The 22,130-nt window shown below is 46.4% G+C and overlaps 2 protein-coding genes and 1 long non-coding RNA gene across 4 annotated transcripts in view; 1 reads left to right on the top strand and 2 right to left on the bottom strand.

Annotated features, from left to right (window-relative positions):
- Window positions 1-22,130, bottom strand: part of LOC309657937 — a 1,158,638-nt gene that overhangs the window by 1,049,882 nt on the left and 86,626 nt on the right. The gene's annotated exons all lie outside the window — the stretch shown is intronic.
- On the bottom strand, window positions 873-6,941 carry LOC309657768 (uncharacterized protein; the record flags this gene model as incomplete). Its single annotated transcript, XM_082455640.1, has 2 exons — window positions 873-4,837; window positions 5,047-6,941. One exon carries the CDS (start codon window positions 6,939-6,941, stop codon window positions 6,309-6,311), a length of 633 nt encoding a protein of 210 aa, XP_082311766.1. The 3' UTR covers window positions 873-4,837; window positions 5,047-6,308.
- Window positions 6,783-18,940, top strand: ISL1 (ISL LIM homeobox 1). 2 transcript variants are annotated; one of them, XM_082455639.1, is made up of 6 exons: window positions 6,783-7,038; window positions 7,872-8,061; window positions 10,792-11,051; window positions 12,881-13,167; window positions 14,411-14,578; window positions 16,040-18,940. In XM_082455639.1, exons 1-6 carry the CDS (start codon window positions 7,011-7,013, stop codon window positions 16,052-16,054), a joined length of 948 nt encoding a protein of 315 aa, XP_082311765.1. In that variant the 5' UTR covers window positions 6,783-7,010; the 3' UTR covers window positions 16,055-18,940. The 2 variants fall into 2 exon arrangements, with proteins under 2 accessions (XP_082311765.1, XP_082311764.1); XM_082455638.1 differs by having other exon boundaries at window positions 6,793-7,038; window positions 16,614-18,940.

Genomic DNA, 22,130 nt, shown 5'->3' with positions numbered 1-22,130 from the left:
AATAAAATAAACCTGGAAAAAAATGCCAACGAATACTTGGGGCTATCTATATTTTGGTGGTGATATTAAGAATTAAACTACCCACTCCAATGTTCTGTATCAATAACTATACCATCCTTTCCGGACGCTGCCACCAAGGCAAATGCAGAGGGAATGTCGTCCTTACATTTTCTGGAATGTAGGCGCTCAGATCAAGTTGAGCCTCTGGCAGCTGGCATAAAGAGATGATCTGACAAAGGGTTTGAAGCAATTAAAATGCTACCTTGATTCTTTCATTTCCACAAGTGTATTCATCTGGGGGGAAGCCCGGGGGATTGGGGTATGGACAGAGAAGGGGGCAACCTAACACTGAAAGTTTTACCTTCCCAAAGGGTTAGTCTCTGAGCCTGCAGTCGGGGGTTGTGCTTTCTTCTCCACTCTTGGGGTCTAGCAGGTTGGAGGGTCTCCCAGCAGGCAGCCCCCAGGTGGCAGGCAGAGACCCCTGCTCTTTTATAGTGTTCGGCACCGCGGGCAGGAGACCTGATTCACTTTTACTTTCGAGTCCCCACCCGGGCCCACCAGTGCGCGACAGAGACAGGCCATCCGGGGCTCTGGTCCCAAAGGTGCGTGACAAGCAGATTCACACTAAGGAACTGAGTGGCCTGTCTCGGGGGGCCGCGCTCGCCAACCGGGACGGAAAGAGGTCTGCGGGACGTTGGTTTTTTCCCAAGTCTAGCAAGAATTAGGGCCGGGGGTGTAGATCCAGTTCGATGTTTCCACTTCTTTCAATGGGAAGATGAAATTGAAAAATGCCCTTAAGCGCAGAACACGGGGCGCGGGGACGGGGTGGGGGGATTCCAGCACAGGGGTTGGCAAGTTGGAAATCCGGAAGGGAGGAGGCCGAGAGACGGAGATGGGGGGGGTGGGTGTCTCTTTGTTTCGCGCTCCTCTTATCCTTGGACTCGGGGCAGGCTAAATTTCTAGCGACCTTTGGTGCTTGAACGCGGGCGAGTGGGGTTCTAGGAAACACCAGAAACGTGATCACAAAGCTCTAAGCCCTACAGAGAACAGTCAGACAGGGTTTCCTGGGCCCTCGATGAGAGGCTACCAGGGGTAGAGCGGTCGACCTCGCGCCGCGCGGCTGCACCAGGGGGAAGGGATGGCGTTCTTGACCCCTTCCGGGAGGCAAGTGATTAACTCGGTTGAGTTGATCAAATGACGTTCTTTCTGAAAGGGGTCGTCTCCTGGGCCCCTTTCTCAGCTGGTATTTAGCAGGTAGAGGGGCAAAGCAAATTCTCCCCTCAGCCTGAAGTCTCAAAGAATTAATGATTTTTCTTAACACCCTGGATCTGGAGGCGTAGAGAATTCTATAAATGTACACGCCCCCGGAGCTCATCCTCCCATTCACCTTGGCGGAGTCGAATGAGACGGCGACCTTTAAGATTGTCCCTAAAATCATACCTTCTGAACTGACCAGCCATTTACTGGGGTTTGGAGATTTTCCTCCAGCCCCGAAACCACCTTCTCTTCTACGCTCACAATCTGCCGGTAGATGCCACCAATGATTGCCTCCCCCCCCACCCCCCCCTTAAAAATCAGCCTCCACCCACGCTCCTCTCAGATACAGTAAACGGCCCCGGCACACTTTAGCCACCAGTTTTATTCGTAGAAAGTAGCTATAACTCTTGACATCACCTCTGCAACCCACCCGAGGACTCCAGCCGAGGACACCTTACTGAGACTGTTTTTTTCGAGCGCTGAATTCTGAGACCTGAGGGAAGGTTATTTGAGGCATAGTGGTAGATTTCCGGGCTTCCAATTCCCTCCCCCGCTTGGCCGGTAATTTTCTGCTGCTGTTCCTCCTCCTCCTCCTCTTGACCTCCAGCAAGGTACCTTCGCCTCCCTTCCCCCCACTCGTTCCCAGTAAACCTCCATCGCGCGCTGGAAATCAATCCTTTGGCGCTAAATTCAGAGCTGCCGGTTTTACAGGATTGCAGTGGGGCAAAGGGTGTCACTTCTTTCAGAAAGACTGTCATTTGATCAACTACACTTGAGTTAACTTGCTCCGGGTTTCCCGAGAGCTCGGGTGGGCCCGTGGGTGTTTTGCTAGATTCGGTGCAGATGTGGTAGCTTTCAGCTGAACTGCCCAGGACCTGGGAGATAAGCTTTTTCGCCCCTCAGGACTCCAATTACCCCCGCGAGAATCCGATGCATTTAATGAAGGCTTTGCCAGAGGTAGGGTTCAGTGCGTCCTTGGGTCAGAACCTCTTAGCCCATTGCACTCACTGACTCCAACCTGGGGTCCACGCAGACCTCTGGTCCAGTTAAAAATTGTCTGTTCCTAGTCACATGGGGTTTCAAAAAGAAAAAAAAAAAAACTTTAAAAAGGAAGAAAAGGGTTTCACCTGACATGGCCAGCGCTTTTGTGAAATCATAAATGTTTCTAAAAGCACAATTTTAAAGGGAGGGTGCAAATTTCTGTCCTCGCTTGGTCGAAGTCCTACCGGCAGTGAGATGCGGAACCTCGCATTCTCAAGACTGATCTGAGGTTTGCGGCTTCGCCGCTTCCGGGAGCGTGGGATTCTATCTTGACTGGGAACCGAGCAGCAGACCGCACATGAACGCTGCCTCCCTGGCTGCCGTCCGCCAGTAGAGAATAGCAGAACCGCTGGTGACAGACACAGCGGTTACCTGAATTCAGGCTAAGAAGCTCTGCATGCAGAAGAAAATTCTTGCTAATTCACCCAGATTGTTTTAACTGGTTAATAAAGCAATTGACACTCAACAAAACTACAATCACAGCAGGAGTCCCTGGCAATAAAATAAGAATGACAACTAAAGGTTTGTTGTTGTTAACAACTGCCTTTATTATTATCGTTGCTTAGAATTATTGAAAAAAAAAGTAAAAGGAGAGAAAAAAAGACAATCATTTCATACCCAGTGGTAAATAAAGAATATCCCTTCCATTTTTTTTCTCTGAAATTAGAGTGCAGATTCTCTTGATTCATCCTCATTAAGCCACCACCAGCAACTGGAAGAGAGGAAAATTAGTTCTAAACATCCACACCCGGTTCTGGGTGGAATATAAATGGTTAATCGTGACTCCCTTTATACGGCTGTAATTTTATCTGACCCTTGGATGTGATTTAAGATATTGATGGTTTGTATAGCCTTATTCTTATTCCTATCTTACGTAGGATAAGTAAAAACAAAAAGTGTGAATGGGATAAATATACATATATTCCATACCTATCTTCTGAGGTGAATAAAATATGTCCATGTTTCATTTTGACCCCCAAGTTGTGTACTTGCGGATATCAGAAAATATAAATCCTTCAGTTATATATATATTTTTATATCGGAACACCTTACTCGTGGAGATTGGCATTCCAATCGTTATTCTCAAGCCTGATTCTGATGTGGGCTAAACTGAGCATCACCTCCCTGGGAATAAGTTCCCAAACAAATCCATAGTTCAGGAAAAGCTGATTAAAGCTGCCTCTCCTTCCCAATCTTGGTTAGTTGGGGAGGAAAAAGTTTTCCCCCTTACCGTACATAATTTCCCAAAGAACCTACTTAAAATCCACTTATATCTGCCAGAAGTTGTTGGGAAATAAATAAATCCTAAATATGTAATGCTACTTGTCAATTGCAATTAAAGCCTATTTAGATATTTGAAACGTAGCTTGGGAACATGATATTTGTTTAGGAATCTGTATTTGGCATTGTATGATGTGGAGTGTTTAAATTTTAATCAAAGCAGAGAAAGAAAGCAACAACACACAAAGCGCAGCTGTAAGAGCCCACCAGGCATTTTAGGTGGAAAAGCTGCATTTTGGAAGGTGTGTACAAGCCCATGTGGGTGGATGCCACAGACTCAAGTGGAACTTACTAAATCTTAGCATCCCTTTTATATTCAAAGACACTAAAATATATTTGGGATGGCCAGGAGGTAATGGGAACTATACTTAATAAGAACTCATATTCTTCTTTTTTCTCTCACCAGTAAAGGAGCTGACAACGGGATTCATACAACTGCTGTTTTTAAGGATAGATTTTTTGACCTAACAGAATATACAAAGGTCAAAATTGAATCCATTTTTGACAAGAGGGTCTAATCCCCCCTTTGAACACAAGAGGTCGCTCCTGTGATCAAATACGGGGGGGGGGAAATATTGCTAATCACAGTTTGATGTATTCTATAAAAACATTACAAATTTTTTTTACAGATATATTTGATGCGTTAAATGTGTGTATAGAAATCATTTAAACAAACGGGAATAATCTGTGATCGCACTTGAACTTCAAGGTGAAGTGAAACAGTAATGCCTGCTATCCTAACTGTGATTTTAATGCAAAATGTATTAGCAACAGACACACAGAACTCCAGAGTACATCCATCATGGAACAACATAATTGGGTTCCCTCAAATTTCTCCCTTTGACAGAAGGTATCTTCTGCATGATCTTTACCTCTAACAGCTTAGAAACGTCTTAAGAAAATACTTGTTTACAGTAACTGTGGGCTGAAAAAAGGAAAACATCTTGTCTTCACCATTATGATAAAATTGCCTATTACTAACGGTTTACCTCCAAGCCACATGCCAGTTTTTCTATTTGGACTTGCTATCATCAGCAGCAATAATTCTTTAGAATAGCTTATGAATTTAGGGAGTTAAAATACCACACTGTGTGCGTGGCTGGTTTGAAGGAGGACGGATAGTGAGGGTGCTTTCTGGATCTCAAATATAAGTCATCAGGCTTCTGGCAGCTTCCGTTGTTTAATTCCATGTTATAAAGGTGGCATGATGGAATATGATTGGTTAAAATTGTCTATTTACTTCCTGGAGATATAGTACCTTTTTTAAAAGAAAACCTAGAGTCACCTTGCTTATCTGTACAGGAAACATACCCGTATGCTGGGAACATTTGCTTCGTGTTGTCATTACCAGCATCAGTTTTACAAAAGCAGCCTGACAAAAGGCTCCACGCATATAATACCAGCGAGACTAGAAACTATGACCAAAAAACACCCCGCCCCCCCAATCTGGTAAATGTATCAACCTACCTCTAACTTTCGATTTCACACACGCACTCTGATATAACTTATTGATACAATAAAAACAGAAGGGATGAGATCCAGTTAGAAATTTTCCTTGAGAGAAAACAAAACAAAACAAATGCATGTTCTTGGCAAAGCCCCAGCCAGATCAGGAGGAAATTCAGCATCTTAGTTTCTCTCTGCGCTCTGGAGAAGCATATCCCTGTAAACCGAGCCACTGAGACCGGCCGAGGGCTCACGGCTGTTATCAAGGGCTAGATCTGGCGAATGATACAAAGAAAGGAGTTTCCTAACACACCAGGTTTTCTCAAGGCAACAAGACACCGAAATTAAACCTACTACTGCGTGCGTTTGCGGGCCTTTTTAGATAAAATTGGCAGTCACATTAGATAAGGGATAGCTATTTAGGAGCTTTTGGAGGAGTGCGGTGGGGGGAGTCTTCGTGGCCTTCCTGTGACTGTTTTGGGGAGATGGTTAAGATATGACGGGAACATGTAAGAAATTATTGAAAAGAGTTATTTACCGGCGAGTTGCAGCCAACATTCTTCTCTCTCCAGGTTGTTTCCCGAGAGAAAATGATTAGATAAACACACCCAGTGAAGTGAAATAGGTATTTCGCTGTTCTTCTGTTAGACCTCTCCCTAACTCACGCCCTTAGACTGACGCATTTTTAAAATCTCTAGAGAGACGTGGAGACTTGTCCTTACAATTATCAAACACCACCAGCTAACTGCACACGTTTGCTTAAAAACAAAGGGCAGGAAACCAGCAGAGAGAGGAACTGGACAGGCTATAATCGCTTTGCAAACTTTAAACTACTGGCCGATCACTTTGCACTTAGGCTTCGGGTTAGTGCACTTCCTAATTCTAAACTGCAAAGCAGACCTCGCGGGTCGGAAGGAGAGAGTAGTCCGCGGAGTCAGCTTGGTTTTACCTGTGCGCTTCCAACCTGATTTTCCGCTTAGGCAAGAAGCGCCCCTTTCCCCCCGCCCCACGTTTCTGGAGATCTGAGGTCAGGGGTAACGGGGTAGTGGGGTAGCAGCAGCGAACAATTCCTCTGGGTCTATTCATCCCAGGACCAGTTCGTCTTCCCCTAGGCAGCTCCCAGCGCGCTATGCGCAGCCGGTTCGGGAACTCACCCGCCCCGGCAGCAAAGCCCGGCCAGGCCCGGAGCTGTGCGCCAAAGCGCGAAACCAAACGAGGCAAACGGCCTGTTCCAAGTCGCCCCTCTTCCTAAAACCCGGGAAGGACCTCGTCATCAGGAAGACCTACCCACCAGCCACTCGCCACCGGCGGCGGAAAAGTGAGCACAGCGCGCAACACGGCCAGCCGGACTGCGGGGACCCCAGGAGCGCAGGGCGGAGGAGCAGCGCGACAGGAGGCGAGGGCGCTGGCGACACGGCAGAGAAGGAGCAAGGGAGGGGGCAGGAGAAGGAGGAGGAGAAGGAAGCCAAAAGCCAGAGCGGCCGGGCCGCCCGAGCATCGGGGGAGAGCGGCCTGAGCCCCGAGCAACTCGCCTCGGGAGCCCTAATCCTCTCCCGCGGGCTCGCTGAGCGATCAGTGGCGCACGGCACCAGCGAGGCTGAAATATGATAATCAGAACAGCTGCGCCGCGCGCCCCGCAGCCAATGGGCGAGGCGCTCGCCTGACGTCCCCGCGCGCTGCGTCAGACCAATGGCGATGGAGCTGAGTTGGAGCAGAGAAGTTTGAGTAAGAGATAAGGAAGAGAGGTGCCCGATCCGCGCCGAGTCCGCCGCCGCCGCAGCGCCTCCGCTCCGCCAGCTCCGCCGGCTTAAATTGGACTCCCCGATCCGCGAGGGCGCGGCGCAGCCGGGCAGCGGCTCTCTCAGCCTTGGCAACCCTAGGGGCCACTGTTTCCCACTTAGCCACAGCTCCAGCATCCTCTCTGTGGGCTGTTCACCAACTGTACAACCACCATTTCACTGTGGACATTACTCCCTGTTACAGATATGGGAGACATGGGAGATCCACCAAAAAGTAAGAGGCGATTTTACCTTGTGGGGCTCGGTGTGCTGTTCTTGTGCGGGGGTCTCTCTCAGGCAAGAGTGCCAAGGGCTCTTCGGAGTTCGAGTCATTGCTTGGAGAGAGAGAGAGAGAGAGAGAAGGTGGCTTTTTCTTGTTGCCGCCACGCCTGCATGCTTGCTGTCGGTTCTGATCTTCGGGAAACTGATCGTACCTTGTGTTTGAATTCTCCTGCGTGCCCTCCAAAACCCTAGCCTTCTGGTGCTAAGCGGTGGTTTCCTCCTCGGGAATCCTGAGCTCTCCGAGAAGGTTATTCTGTTGCAAAGGTCTGCCTGCAAGTACAATACCCGGAGATGTGAATTAGCATTAGACTTGCAAAAGAGAACGAGTGACAACTGTATTGATGTCTGCTCTTGCTAACAATTTCCAGTCCTATGTGCTATTTAAGAGCGTGCTTCATGGAAAATATAGACATCCCTGCGTTCACTTAACGCTTCTAGTCAAAACCTTTTCTTTGACTTGACTTATCCATAATCTTTCCCAATGATTATGGCAAAGAGGGAGGAGGGAGGAAAAAGAAATACAAAATGAACGGGTTTGATTGCGTGCTAAGCTTACAAATGTAGACTATTCAAATCTACATTTTACATATATTCCACCTCCTTTTAAAAATGAGTCAGGGTTTTGATGGCACACTCCAATTACCATCCCAAAGTGCAATACTCTTTAAAAAAAAAAAAAAAAAAAAAAACTCCCAGAGTACGCCCTATAAGAGAACGACACTAAAAGTGTGTTTATCTCTGTAGGAAGTAAACGGTTAGTCAATCATGTATTTATTTTCATTTCAGAAAAACGTCTGATTTCCCTATGTGTTGGTTGCGGCAATCAAATTCACGATCAGTATATTCTGAGGGTTTCTCCGGATTTGGAATGGCATGCGGCATGTTTGAAATGTGCGGAGTGTAATCAGTATTTGGACGAGAGCTGTACGTGCTTTGTTAGAGATGGGAAAACCTACTGTAAAAGAGATTATATCAGGTACGCCATTTATACTGCTTCCTTAATTTTGTGAGATTTCCCTCTCTCTTCCCATTCGTTATTATTTTGTGTGGCTTTGTCCTTTGGTGAAATTTGCCTTAATGGATTCCAGCGTGCAAAAGTTACCCTTGTAAGTGTAATATGTAAATTAACCTATGCTGTTCATTTTACTTTTTAGAGGGAAAAAAAACCCCGCGAAACTCGATAGTAGTTCCCATAAATTATGTGGCATTGAAGCTTGTATAATTGCTCTTGGAATTTGTGATGCTCACATTATTTTCCTCTGTTACCCTCCCCCTTCCAAAACAAACAAAAAATTCAAGATGGAAAAGTTGGGGTTTCTAAACTTAAAAAAAAAAAGGTTGGTTAGTGTTTATTGTATCATGCAATGTTTTTTCTTTTTTTATTTATTTTAATTAAGTATTTTATTAGTAACTTCCAGATTCTTCGGAGATGTCAATGCAATAGGTGAAATAGTTTGACCTAAGCATATTTAGAGATGTACTTTGAAAGAGCAAATAGAGATATTGCCCTTTTACTTTTAGGGTAAGGACTCCTGCCTGGAAAATTTAAAAACCAACACAAATATTCTCTGTAAAAAAGACCGGAAATTTAATCTTTTTAAATATTAACCCTTTGGTGACATCTGACTGTCTTCTTTCTTATCTTATCTGAGCTGATGAATTAGACAGAGCAGATCAAATTGCCCATCATCTGTCTACGAACAATTGGTATATTTAGATAATTGAACAGCTTCCTTTCTCACATTAAAATCTGGTAACTGATAAAATGAGCGAATTGCCCTTACTGTCAAGAATAAAACCACATAAGGAACTTTCTGAATTTTTTTCTTTCAATTTATTCTGCGTCTAAACTTCATGCTTTGCCAATCTCAAATTTTCTGACTTGTGTATACATATGTCAGAAACTTCATTTTCTGCCTTAGGAAGGAAGTAGAATTTCCAAAGAAAATATTATTGTTTTAAGAACAAAACAAAAGAGATAACACCTTCGTTATTATGTCGAATAATATCAAAATATTATATTTAAAAATAAGTTCTCCAGTGGCTGTTAACAAGTAATTAGCTCTGTAAGTCATAGAGTTTATCGAGCTTAGAACTTAACTTAAAGTTTAGCTGTGACTTAAGTATGCAGTTACAATATTTTCCTGCTCACATAGTGTGCAGTGTTTTTTCTTATTTTAAAACCATGAAGTGGAGACTGTAATTTTAATAAAGCTGAACAGTGCAGAAAAAAAAAAGTTTATTAATACTTTGATGGTGGGGGAGGAGAACAGGAGGAAAGAGGGGAAGTGGGGAGCTAGAGGAAGGGGGAGGGATTTTCCAAATTGTTTGGTCACAGGCAAGGTAAAGTCCTCATCCTATGAAGTGGAAGATCTCACATAGAGTAGGCGGAGGGAGGGAAAACTTTTCAATCTACCTTCTAACCTCTGACAAATGAGCCATTTTCAATTGTTTACTTGATTGGTTTGTGACCTGGAGATTCTGGAGAGGGAGAGCTCACTTCTCAACCCCAGCAGTAGCTTTACTCTTGTGGAGATAGTGTTTTGCTCAATTGTATTCAGACCTGCTTGTGCCTAATTCTGGCTAAACGTTAGTGGAAGGAACCAATCTCTTTTACATTTTCTTCTCCACTCTTTCAACTGTGTGTGTGTGTGTGCCCGTGCAAGTGTGTGTGTCCCTTTGAAATCCTGTAGTTGTAAAAGCAGAACAGAGAGACCGTTTAGATTTCCGAATGCCTTTCCCCCCTTGGGGGAGCGAGGCTCCCCCTCTTACCCCCTTTGTGTAGGTCTTTTCCTCTCCTCCATTCTCTCTGTTTGTAGGAACGCTCCTGCTTTGGTTATTAGTGATAACGCGGAGAGGGGGCCAGGGCAGAGCCTCTAGATGAAACCTAAAAGGATTGTCTCTTGGTAAAGAAAGATCATCAGTGAGGAAGACCTTAGGAGTGGGTCTTTTCATTTTTCTGTCCGGTCAAGGTTCTCAAACAAACTGAAATAAAGGTAGATGCTTCAGCAACTTGAAAAAGATGGAGGGAACCAAAGCAGATTTTTAAAATAATAAGAAAAGGAGGAAGGGAGAGGAAACTTTCTGTTAACATTGCTGCCTGAGGAAAAGATCTTTAGCTGGGGAAAAGTGCAGTGGGCTTGTGCAGAAAGGGCTCTGGAAACCCTCAGAGGTTTCATTTTGTTCTTCTGCCTGTGCATTTGTGTGTTTTCAAACCGAGTGGGGTGACAATCTCATTCCATAACCTCATTTTCTTTTGAAAGGAGGATTTGGGTTGCAGTTTTAGAGACGTTTCTAGCAGCAGAAATTGGGGGATAGGGAGGCGAAAATTTGGGGCCAGTGACTCCCGGAGTCCCCCTGGACCCCTTCCTGCCAAGAGCGGCAAGGCCCACCCTGGACTGGTCGCAGAGCAGCGGCCCAGGCTTCCAACACGTCAAACATTTTTCGTTAGTTTGGACTGGGCGTTTTCAACTAAGAGGTACGGATCGAGACACAGAAGCTCATAGGAAAGGGAAATGGAGCGGGAAACGAGAGAAATCTAATCATTTCCACCCTCCCATTCCCAGATTGTCTGCGAATGCTGATTTCAGTGTCTCAGGGAGTTGTGGCCGAGGTTGCCAGCGACCTTGGGTCGGGGGCAGCGCCCGCCTGAAGTGACCCCCTCTCTCTGTGCTTCCCTCCCGCCCCGGGCCCGGCTCCCGCGCAGGTTGTACGGGATCAAATGCGCCAAGTGCAGCATCGGCTTCAGCAAGAACGACTTCGTGATGCGCGCCCGCTCCAAGGTGTACCACATCGAGTGTTTCCGCTGCGTGGCCTGCAGCCGCCAGCTCATCCCCGGGGACGAGTTCGCGCTGCGGGAGGACGGACTCTTCTGCCGCGCGGATCACGACGTGGTGGAGAGGGCCAGCCTGGGCGCCGGCGACCCGCTCAGCCCCCTGCACCCGGCGCGGCCGCTGCAAATGGCAGGTACTCCTGGGCGCGGAGGGAGGCCCTCCTCGGGGAGGCAGGCGCCAGGCGAGGCCAGCGTCACCCCTGCCAGCGCGCCAGCGGCCGCAGCAACCCTGGGACCCTTGCGGCAATTGCTGCGGTCGGAAACGGAGGGTTCTGGGTGCGGTTTGCACCGCGCTTCACTCTTTCGCAGCAAGGTTCAATGCCCTCACTGTCTCCCTTGACTCCCCCCAGCACAGCTACACGTCTGTGTGTCTAGATGTGGGTGCCCGTGAATGTACACCGCTTGGGCACACGTGTATGCACACGCCCAAACAGTACTTCCAGTTCCCCTTGGCCTCCAAAACGCGGCTTACTGAAAACGGGCTTCAGCTCCCCGCCAGGTATTCTGCCCGCCGCTGCCTAATTAAAGGGGTGGAGCTCTGGGCCCCTGGAGCTTCCTCCTTTAACCCAATGAAGGAAGCTTAGGTGGCCTCAAGTTATTCAGCCTCTCAATTCCTTTTCCCTTGCAAACTGCCCCCCACTCCAAAATATTTTAAAATTTTATTTGTATCCCTTTGTGAGAGAGTGGGCCTGAAAAGATACAGTTTTAATAATTGCAAGCCTTTGCACAGAGCCGTAATTTAAAACTGTCAACAAGCTTATCTGCAGTAATTGCCTTTTAAAAGGGAGCCTCCCTCTTTAAACCGTTCATTCTACTTGATTTGGTGAGAATTTCATCTTCGGGCCTGTTGCTGTGACACTAAATTGACCCCATAGGTGTTGACCTGACCCCCGGGGGTCCTGGAAAGTGCAGGATTTGTAACAAACAGATCTGAGGGCCTTTGCCCCAGGAAGGAGAGTAGAAATAGAGCAAGGCTGGCCAGGAGGGGGGGCCACAGGTAAGAAGGCAGACAATGTTTCCAAACCTGCTTTCCGGTCTTGATAAATCTGCCCTGTGCATTTTTAAAGTGTCAATTCGCCCTGAGTTCTGGCTGTGAGAAAACTACAACTCTTCCTCCTCTGCTCTCTGGCAGCTCTAAGAATCCCGTCCTGGGGGATTTGTGACTTAGCTTGCAGGGGGGCAAAGCCAGAGGTGGCAACTTCTGTTAGGTGCAACCTGTGCTCTGCTGTGGGAAGCACAGAAGAGGCCGAAGTATTGGGAGGGAGTCAGGAGCCAGAACACTCCCCAGCTGTCTTTTCTCTAGAGGCCGGGCAGCTCTAAAGAGTTTCGGTTTTCCTTTTCTTGGGATCAGATCACATCAGGAACGTCCAGGTAGATTTAGTAGATCCAGGTAGACTAAGAAAGATCAAAGGCTGGAGAGATGGCCGAAATCCCGAATTTCTTTATCCCCTTGATACAACTGTACCCTGGGGACTGAAGTTCAAGCTCTCTGTCAGAATTCTCCTCAGCCTTTGCGCTGCAGACATCCCGCTGGGGTAGTGTCTCTGGCTGTCACTGGGGTGTTCTGCGTTTCCTTCCCTAGTACCGCCTGTGAGTTGGGGGTGGGGGGGGGGTGGACTCGGTGTAACCTGGGCCCAGTCCGGGTACTAGAAGAGGCGAGGAGGGAGGAGAAAAAGGCAGAACGATGCCGCCCCTGCTGTGAGCAGGGGGACAGGCCCTGAGACGTGCGCCCCTTTGCTGACTCCCTGTTGACACGAGCAGGGGCGGAGGCTGCTTTCCGGGCCCGGATTACTGAGCATTGACCTCTGAGATTAGAGAGCGAGATTTTATTCTCCCTTTCGCGCCCCTTACCCCCACCTCTGCCGCCCCTGCTTTGTCTGTCGAGGCTGCAGAGAGCTGCCCATTGTCCGGGAGCGGCGCGGGCGGGCAGCCCGGCCCGCTCACTGCACCCCTTGCCCCGCAGCCGAGCCCATCTCCGCCCGGCAGCCGGCCCTGCGGCCCCACGTCCACAAGCAGCCAGAGAAGACCACCCGCGTGCGGACTGTGCTGAACGAGAAGCAGCTGCACACCTTGCGGACCTGCTACGCCGCCAACCCCCGGCCCGACGCGCTCATGAAGGAGCAACTGGTGGAGATGACCGGCCTCAGTCCCCGCGTGATCCGGGTCTGGTTTCAGAACAAGCGGTGCAAGGACAAGAAGCGGAGCATCATGATGAAGCAGCTCCAGCAGCAGCAGCCCAATGACAAAACTGTGAGTGGCCCTGGGGCCCGGGCAGGGGACGAGAGGGCGAAGCCGAGGAGGCGTGCGTGCCGGCTGCCCAGGTGGGCCGGCGCCGTTTCCCTCCGGCTCCGGAGCAGGACCCGGCACTGGCGGCCCCTCCCCCTCACCCCTGCCCCGGGGAGAGGCCCCCCACCAGTGCCCGGCCCAGCGGCCACACCGCGGCCCGCGCTGCTCCGGGAGGCCCCAGCCCCCGGGGGGTGGGCTCGTGCCCTTCAGCCTCGCCCCATCCCGGATCCGGAAGGGCCGTCGCCCCCTCCGTGGGCAGTGAGGCCTGGCGCTGGTTTTGCCAAAGTTCCGGTCATCAGTTCCTCAGGCAGCCGAGAGGAGGAAGGGACCACTCCTTGGCTTCCTTTTTAATCCAGGGTCACCCCGGCGTCCCCGGTGCGCAGCCTGCAGCAGAGCCCCCAGGCGGGCGAAGTGCCCCAAGGTGACCCGTGAAAACAGGGCACCCTCTGCTCCAGGTCAAGCCCAGGTCTCCAGAGATGTCAGGCCCCTGGCACTATTACCCACTACCATCCCTGGCCCAGAGCGGAACCCAACTGGCAGGCCTCCTGGTTAAGTTAAACTAAAGAGTTTCTTTCTTGCCCCCCGACAACCTGCTTTTTTTTTTTTTTTTTTTTTTGCTTTTTACTGCTTAGGCCCTATTTTTAAATGCCATAAAACCTGCTGTCATTAAATTTGGCAGACTCGCCAAGCCTGGGCCAGGGCACTTTCTAAGTTGGTTAGTGCATAATAGCACAATAGCGGCCAGACCCAAATGCTTGGGAGTCGGGGTTGGCTCCCGGAGAATTGCCTGCAGAAAATCTACCCCCAAATCTGACTAACAAACTGCCCAGAAAACCACCATGTCTAGAGGCTGAAGGGAGGCCTATCCTGCCTCAGCTTTCCACTGAGATGCTATGGCCTGGAAAGGCAGACGGGCGGAATTGGGATGAACAGTGAATTTAAGGGGAAAGAAGAAAGTTGAGACAGAATTTCGCTTAATAAGATCCAAGCCGACCTAATAGTCCAGCCCACAGAAACAGAAGAACAAAACGTAATAACACAAAACTGAACCCTGGCTAATATCCATACGCGTAGCAGATTAACTGAGTCAATAAAGGCCACTATATAGATAAGATAATGCCAGGGTATATTTGCTTAGCCTGCACAGACAATGGAGGGAGGGAGTTTGCTCATTAACATGTTGGGTTTGGGGGGGACCTATTCACAGAATATCCAGGGGATGACAGGAACTCCCATGGTGGCTGCCAGTCCAGAGAGACACGACGGTGGCTTACAGGCAAACCCAGTGGAGGTGCAAAGTTACCAGCCGCCTTGGAAAGTACTGAGTGACTTCGCCTTGCAGAGTGACATAGATCAGCCGGCTTTTCAGCAACTGGTAAGTGTCAGCTCCCAGAGTGGGGAGGCTGAATCTCCAAAGAAAGGAGATTCTGGTTAAACTGTCACACAAGGGAAGAGTCTGGGGGGGTTAGCGAGGAGGGTGCTGCCTGTCCCCAGGGTTGGGGAGAGACGAAGGGGGTGTGTTGGAGAGAGGAGGCAAGCACGCAAGGAAAACAAACCTCTTGTGAGTCTTTTCTGTGAGAGTTCATAGTTTGACCATATAGGTTGAATTTTCTATCAATCAGGCCTGTTCTGAGGGATTAACTTCAAGGTGCCTAACTAAATACACACGCGTGGGAAGGTATCCTGGGTTGCAGAATCATACATCTTCGACTTGTAGCGTCAGAAGGGACATTAGAGATCACCTTGGCATTTTGATCAGCAGCCAGTAAATTAACTCCCTTCTCAGCTCCTAGAGCATGGTATAGTTAAGGACCTAAATCAAGGTGATTGTAATAATAATCAATGTTGTAATACATAATCAATGTTATTATCAATGGTCAGCAGGCACCTATCGTGCACTATTCAAATATATCAATAAAGAGTTCAGTTATTCAAAGATATGATTGATACTTTTTGTGACTATATCTCTTTCTGGGACTATATCTTAATCTAAAATGTAGGACTGCTTAAACATTTTTTTTAGTGTATAAGTTCAAATATCATACACAGTCACATACTGTGGGGCATGTATAGCAAAAGGAACCTGAGTTCTACCAATCAGAGAGATAATAATGTGAAAACCGGTTTTAGTGTTAATATGTTCTACACATCCAGAGAAGAGAAAACTCAACTCACCTTTCACCTGGGTGAAGATAACTAAGATTATTAAGTATATATCTTTTGTGAGATGATATATGTACACATACGGTTTTTTTTCTTAAGTAATAAACAGCCCTGTAGGATCTTGTTCTATAAAACAAGATCCATCCGAAAAACTTGTTCCTTTCTTTGAAAATAAAGCTTGAATTGAGGTTAACTTTCTACCCGCACATTTACCTGGAGGGCATTTTCTTTCTTTGTGGCAACAGTTGGGTAATGGGCCACAGGCAGTGGTTAAAAGGGCTTGGCCCAGGTGTCTGTTTGCAAGTGGGCCGGTCTAGAGGAGGCAAATTTGAGAAGTCCCTTGGCCTCACAGTGGGAAAGTTCACTAAGATAGCAAGGAAGGTAGACCCTGGAATTAGGAAAAAGAACTTATTTTTACTGTCAGGCTAATCTTACCAGTTATTTGGATCATAGAAGGCAGGTAAGGGGAGGGTTCAGGGCAGCCAAGTGTTTGCACCTCCTGAAACTTTAGTGTCAGCTGAGAGCAGTGGAAGGGAAGCCGAGGATGGGGAGGTGTTGGGAGCAGAGTGGAGAAGAAGGTTTACAACAGCAACACAATACTTTCGGCTTAAGAGAAGGAGCCAGATATTTATAATGTGGATGACATTATAATATATGGGTCTCCTCTCGGAAGGAAGAGCCTGATTGAAAGAGAGAAAGAGGCCAAAAGGCAGCAGGACCAACAACAAGGAAGAAAGGCCACGCTGTGGACCCTCTGAGGAGTTAATCATTGTTCTGTGGAGCCTCCTCTGAATCTCCCGTCACACGATCTGAGCGGCGTGTTATGGATTTTCCAACTCAAGAAGAGAGGCTTTGATGCCTAGAGACTGAGAACTCGCCTGCTCCCAGGGCAACACGTAGCCGGCAGGATAATTTTATTTCGAGCATGCATGGTAGAGTTGCGATGCCATTTTACAGTGGGAAACACATTTGTTCTTAAATAATTTAATGCAACATAATGTTGGGAATTCAGTTTCAGTTAAAACAGAGATCTCTTGGAAGATGGGAAAGCGAGAGGATTTCTTCCCAAGTTCTTTTCCTTGTAGGCTTTCTTTAAGCCTGTTAAAATTCAATTATATATGCGGATATCTCTATCTATATATCTGTCTCTGCACACAGACACACACACACACACAGAGGACAAGTTTATAATCCTTTTGTGAATACGATCACAGCCTCCTTTATTCATTTCTTAACCTTCTATGCAGGTCAATTTTTCAGAAGGAGGACCGGGCTCTAATTCCACTGGCAGTGAAGTAGCGTCGATGTCCTCTCAGCTCCCAGATACACCTAACAGCATGGTAGCCAGTCCCATTGAGGCATGAGGAACATTCATTCAGACGTATTTTTTTCCCTGTTGGAGAAAGTGGGAAATTATAATGTTGAACTCCGAAACAAAAGTATTTAACGACCCAGTCAATAAAAACTGAATCAAGAAATGAATGCTCCATGAAACGCACGAAGTCTGTTTTAATGACAAGGTGATATGGTAGCAACACTGTGAAGACAATCATGGGATTTTACTAGAATTAAAACAACAAACAAAACCCAAACCCAACATAATGCTATCCAATGACCTTAGGAGTACTGAAAAAAAAAAAAAGACGTTTTTAAAACGTAGAGGATTTATATTCAAGGATCTCAAAAAAAGCATTTTCGTTTCACTGCACATCTAGAGAAAAGCAGAAATAGAGATTTTCTAGTCCATCTTTTTCTGAATGGTGCTGTTTCTATATTGGTCATTGCCTTGCCACACAGGAGCTCCAGCAAATGAGCAGGAAGAGAAACTGGCCTCTTTGGCTGAAAGAGTCCTTTCAGGAAGGTGGAGCTGCGTTGGTTTGCAATGTTTTTAGTTGACTTTAACAAGGGGTTAATTGAAATCCTGGGTCTCTAGCATGTCCTGTAGCTGATTTCTTTTTTCCTTTTGCCCCTCCCCATCTTTTTTTTTTTTGAGATCCATCCTCTATCAAGAAGTCTGAAGCGACTTTAAAGGTTTTTGAATTCAGATTTAAAAACCAACTTATAAAGCATTGCAACAAGGTTACCTCTATTTTGCCACAAGCGTCTCGGGATTGTGTTTGACTTGTGTCTGTCCAAGAACTTTTCCCCCAAAGATGTGTATAGTTATTGGTTAAAATGACTGTTTTCGCTCTCTCTGGAAATAAAGAGGAAAAAAAGGAAACTTTTTTTTTTGTTTGCTCTTGCATTGCAAAAATTATAAAGTAATTTATTATTTATTGTCGGAAGACTTGCCACTTTTCATGTCATTTGACATTATTTTTTGTTTGCTGAAGTAAAAAAAAAGATAAAGGTTGTACCGTGGTCTTTGAATTATATGTCTAATTCTATGTGTTTTGTCTTTTTTCTTAAATATTATGTGAAATCAAAGCGCCATATGTAGAATTATATCTTCAGGACTATTTCACCAATAAATGTTTGGCATAGATAAATAAATAAACACAATGATCCAGGGTCCCTCTTTTATATGTTTACAAGTTAAGTCATTAAAATGTCTGAAATTAAGGACTGCATGTGAATCGGGGTAAACTGACATATAATAGGTATGATATTTTATTGCAGATAGTTAAGGTTGAAATTGCAAGTTTGCATTTCAATAGTTGGATCAAAACTGGTTGGAAGCCTTTAGCTCTCAGCTGTGATAATGTTACTGGTTTTTTGAAAATGAGATGCTTTCCTCTGTCCTGTTTCCCACCTTTCTTTCCTCCTGTCTCTTTTCTTGCCCTACCCTCCATCCCACCCCACCCCACCCCGCCCAAAATAGGAAGAGGGTCCTGCTTAAAATGGATTTTGATCCTGAGTCACTATTTTTATCTTCTTAGAGTGCTTTATACCAAAGTCTTCTGCTTAGGGTCGTTGAAATGACCCATATTTCAAGTATAAGCTCTCGCTAAAAGAGAGGCTTTCTGCCTAGCCAGTGAAGTATGACCATTATTTACCAGTGGCGGCTGTCAGCCGTTTGAGAAATGCTGCTTTATTTGCGCAGGAAGACCAGACGGAGAGAGGGGAGTTTTCTCACCAGTTCCCAGACCAGTCAGTGGGTGTCTTTTCTTGCCTTTCCTTCCCCACCGTCTCCAACTTGTTTCCTACCCCCCCTCCCCTTCTCTCTTTCTCCCTTAACTCCGACCCCCAAAACCTTACGAGGGTGATTGGTTAGGGCGGAGGGGCGCGGCGGGGACTAGATGGGGAACCGCCTTCTAGGGGCAGGGGTCCGGGTTGCGTGCGGTCGGAGTTTCGTGGACGTGCGCTCTTAACACCTTGCCCGCTGGCATTTAGCAGCGGCTCCTGGGCCAGAGCCAGAACCCAGGGAAGGAGAAATGGTCCTGTTCGAAATCAGGCTCCTCGGTTCGTTTGTGGGTGTAGAGTTAGGATTTGGGGCTCCATCCTGTCTCCTCTCCTCCCCTCCCCCCTCCCCCCATGATACTTTGGCTCTCTACAAACTGAATGCATTTGTACGCGCGAGTGTAATGCCTTTTTAAACATCTGACAACTCGTAATAAATACGAAAGCTAACGTACCCTAATGGTGTGTCTCGTGGCGTGCGCCCCTTAGGACCCCTGACGGCGAGCGGGGCGGAGGCCGGGCTGGAGCCCCGGGAGCCCCGCGTCTCCCCAGCTCTCAAGTCGCTTTCACCCTCTCCAAACCTGCCGCAAGTCGGGAAACGAGCCTCAATTAGGCTTTTGTTTGGCTTTGTCCTACATAAGGGGTTAATTACAGGCTCTAACGTGGTGGGGGCAGAGAGAAAACAAACTTTGCATTGAAAATGTTACAGTGCATTAGACATGCCCGTTGATTACTTTGATTGTTGTGTCTAATTCTTGACAGAGGGGTAATAATTTGGCCGGCAGTAATAATGGCTTGTAGTCATCTGTTGAGAAAAACAGGAGTTAGGTCTTATCTCACACGGATCTTCTCCAAGAAAGGCCTTTTTTCTTCTTCTCCTTCTTCTTCTTCTTTTTTTTCTTTTCTGTCCCATCTCTCTCCTCTAATCTCTTGCACCAGACTTGACTTTTCTAGATTCCCATTCACTGTTTCTATTCGCCTGTCTTTGATTTTCCTTTTTGCTCACCGTCATACCTGAGACGACTAACTAATAAGTGCAAGGATGGCAGGTACAACATGAATATTGGTGTCAGGAGTGCAGAGTTACTGATAGCCCAAGCCCTGGTTTGAAAACCATTAAGTTCCCTTTCCCAACCATAGCCTTTAGTTGACACTTTTGAAAACATTAGGACTTGGAAAAAAACTTTATTTAGGGTTTGAATGCAATAGAGGTACTTGAGTGAGGCACACATCTGTGTGAGGGTTTTTCATGCTGACATTTATTTCTGAGATTAGGTTTGTGTGTGGGGAGATAATGTTTTACATATATAGATGTCAGTCTGTTCTGAAGTCCACAGCTCGAATTTAAGTGCAGTAATTTGGGAGGGAAGTGTTGAATGATTTGGTTTCACTTGCTAGATTCAAGATATATGTTGCCTGATGGCTGAGAATGGATTGATGGGTCGATAGCATTCCAGTTCTTGTGTTATTCATATGAAAGGTGTGTTCCCTTCTAGACTCCTGAGCATGTGCTCTACGATGTGTAGCTGAAAAGTCTTCTTGTTTGCAAAGCATCTTTTGCACATAACTCTCCTTTTCCCTGCACACCTCTGGAGACCAAATTTCGAGTGGTGCTCTTCTAATGAAATTCCTCCTGTTTGCCATTATCTTTGATCCTCCCTCCCCTCATTACTCTGAATTCTTCCTTCTGGACATTATGACTCATTTCCTCCAGCTTCTGCAAGCTAAAATTTAATGCAACCAAAAACATCCAGGACGCTCTCCTTAAATCAGGGAATCTATATCAACATGTATACTCCTAAAAAGACAGGATTTTTTTCTCCCTATTGTTCAGAGCAATAACCCTCTGTATCAGTTTACTGTCTCTGTCTTTTCCTTTCATCAAATGGACCTGGCTTTTCTTACCATTAAAAAAAAAAAAAAAAAAAAGTCCTTTCTAAGTTAGAATCATATTTGAAGAGATTTTTTTTTTTTCTTCATTGAAATAACATTTCTGGTTATTTGAGATTCTGTGTGGGTGTGTCTACCCACTTCCCAATTCACAACTTTTTTGGAATTCAAGATTAAATAGATGATTTTGTGTTGCTCTGCGGCTCTTCACCCTGATCAAGTTGTTAAACCTGTCTATTGACCCCCTTTTTGGTCTATCTTATCCTTTTGGCTAAAAGCCAGAAAGACACAATGTGCTTTTGAGGTACCTCAAAGTACTTGGCATTTTTCTAGCACCTTGAATTTTTAAGCCATAAGATCGATCTCATTGAAATATCTCTTATAAGCCCCATGTGGATTTACTTAGCCTTTTCCTTTTTCTTAAAAAAGAAGAAAGAGGAAAAAAAAGTAAAAACTAGGTCCATACCACCAGAAGAGCTAAGTTTGGATGGAACCCAGCCAGTTTGAGTTTAATCTCCCCTCTAATACAAGTAAACTAAGCAGAAAGTACTTGTTTTCTTATCTGTAAAGTTCAGTTTAGTCAACTTTTGTAAAGGAGATTTATAATCCAAATTATGCTTGGGTTCTATTCATTAAGGGCTGTTTACTTCCTCGCTGCTAATCAACAATTAAAGATTATGTCACAACAAGGCAAGTCAAATTTTCTTTGGGGGCTCTGGGAGAAAGGGGGAGGGGATTATTTTTGTGCCTTTATTTTAAAAGTGTTACTTTCAAAAAATGGCTGCAAATCTTGAATTCTCATTAATTATTTAAAATAAAAACAATTAACTTGTACAGTGTGAGCGGGTATTTTTAAACTAAAGTGTAAGTAGTTAATTCAGGGCGCTGGCAGCCGATTCTGTTTACTGATCTTTTCTGATTGTTGTTTTCTTGATAACCGAGCAAGCCACTGAATGGCTGGTTGAGCCCAGGCGCCACAAACATAAACTTCACAGCTTACAATGTCCCAAGTCGTGATGGAGGATCTCTCCACACCTCCCGGAGACTTCTGAAGTGTAGACAGAGAAGTTGGTTCACAGGGAGCGAAGGAGGGGGAGGGGCAGGAGGGAAGGCTGCTGAGTGTTTGCTGTGAGCATTGTGACTATCACATCCTTTAATTTTTATGGCGCTTAAGCTGTTGGCTCCGAGAAGCCAGTTTCTATGCCTTGGAGAAGCCAGCCTCTCCCGGAGCCGCACTTCAGAGTACTTCATTCTTTTTAGTTTTTTAACATTTATTTTGCAAATCTTCCTGCTTAATTATGCCTCTGAAAAAGCGCTCAGCAATGATAAGCAAAGCGTTCTAAAAAGAAAACCATTTTTTTCTCCAAAAGAGGACGCCTAAGATTAGGGGGGAAAGTTGGGGGTAAGATTGCTTTTCACCAGATGGGAAGAAAGGCACCTTGACCTGAGCTTTACGAGAGCCCTACGGGGAGATTCCGCTCAGCCCTCTCCACGCCTAGGACCCTCTTTCCCTTCCACTGAGCAAAAGTTCGTGCTCATTTCAGGGTGATGTTATTTGTGGATTTGATTGGGTTGGCAACTTATTTTTCCGGTCTTCCTAGTGGTCTCCCCTCTAAAGCGTTTCCCATGTCCAGTGGGCAGGGCAGAGCCGGGCTGCACTCGGGTTTGGGGTGGGTGGGTGCTAGGAATGGGGGACCCGACACCGGTCTAACCAGCCCCATGACTCCCGCAGGCAAGTCAGCCCTTGATCCCTT

The sequence above is a fragment of the Balaenoptera physalus genome (assembly GCF_965194825.1).
Source record: "Balaenoptera physalus genome assembly, chromosome: 3".
In the NCBI taxonomy this organism is placed as follows: Eukaryota; Metazoa; Chordata; class Mammalia; order Artiodactyla; family Balaenopteridae; genus Balaenoptera; species Balaenoptera physalus.
The sequence above is the reverse complement of the archived record's forward strand: the minus strand, read 5'-3'. Positions and strand labels throughout refer to the sequence as shown.

Excerpts from the sequence above, each read along its gene's own strand:
- ISL1 (XM_082455638.1), top strand. The coding sequence starts at position 7,011 with ATGGGAGACATGGGAGATCCACCAAAAA. Across the intron at positions 7,039-7,871 it reads CATGGGAGATCCACCAAAAA|AAAAACGTCTGATTTCCCTA; the intron begins GTAAGAGGCGAT and ends TTTTCATTTCAG. Across the intron at positions 8,062-10,791 it reads TGTAAAAGAGATTATATCAG|GTTGTACGGGATCAAATGCG; the intron begins GTACGCCATTTA and ends GCTCCCGCGCAG.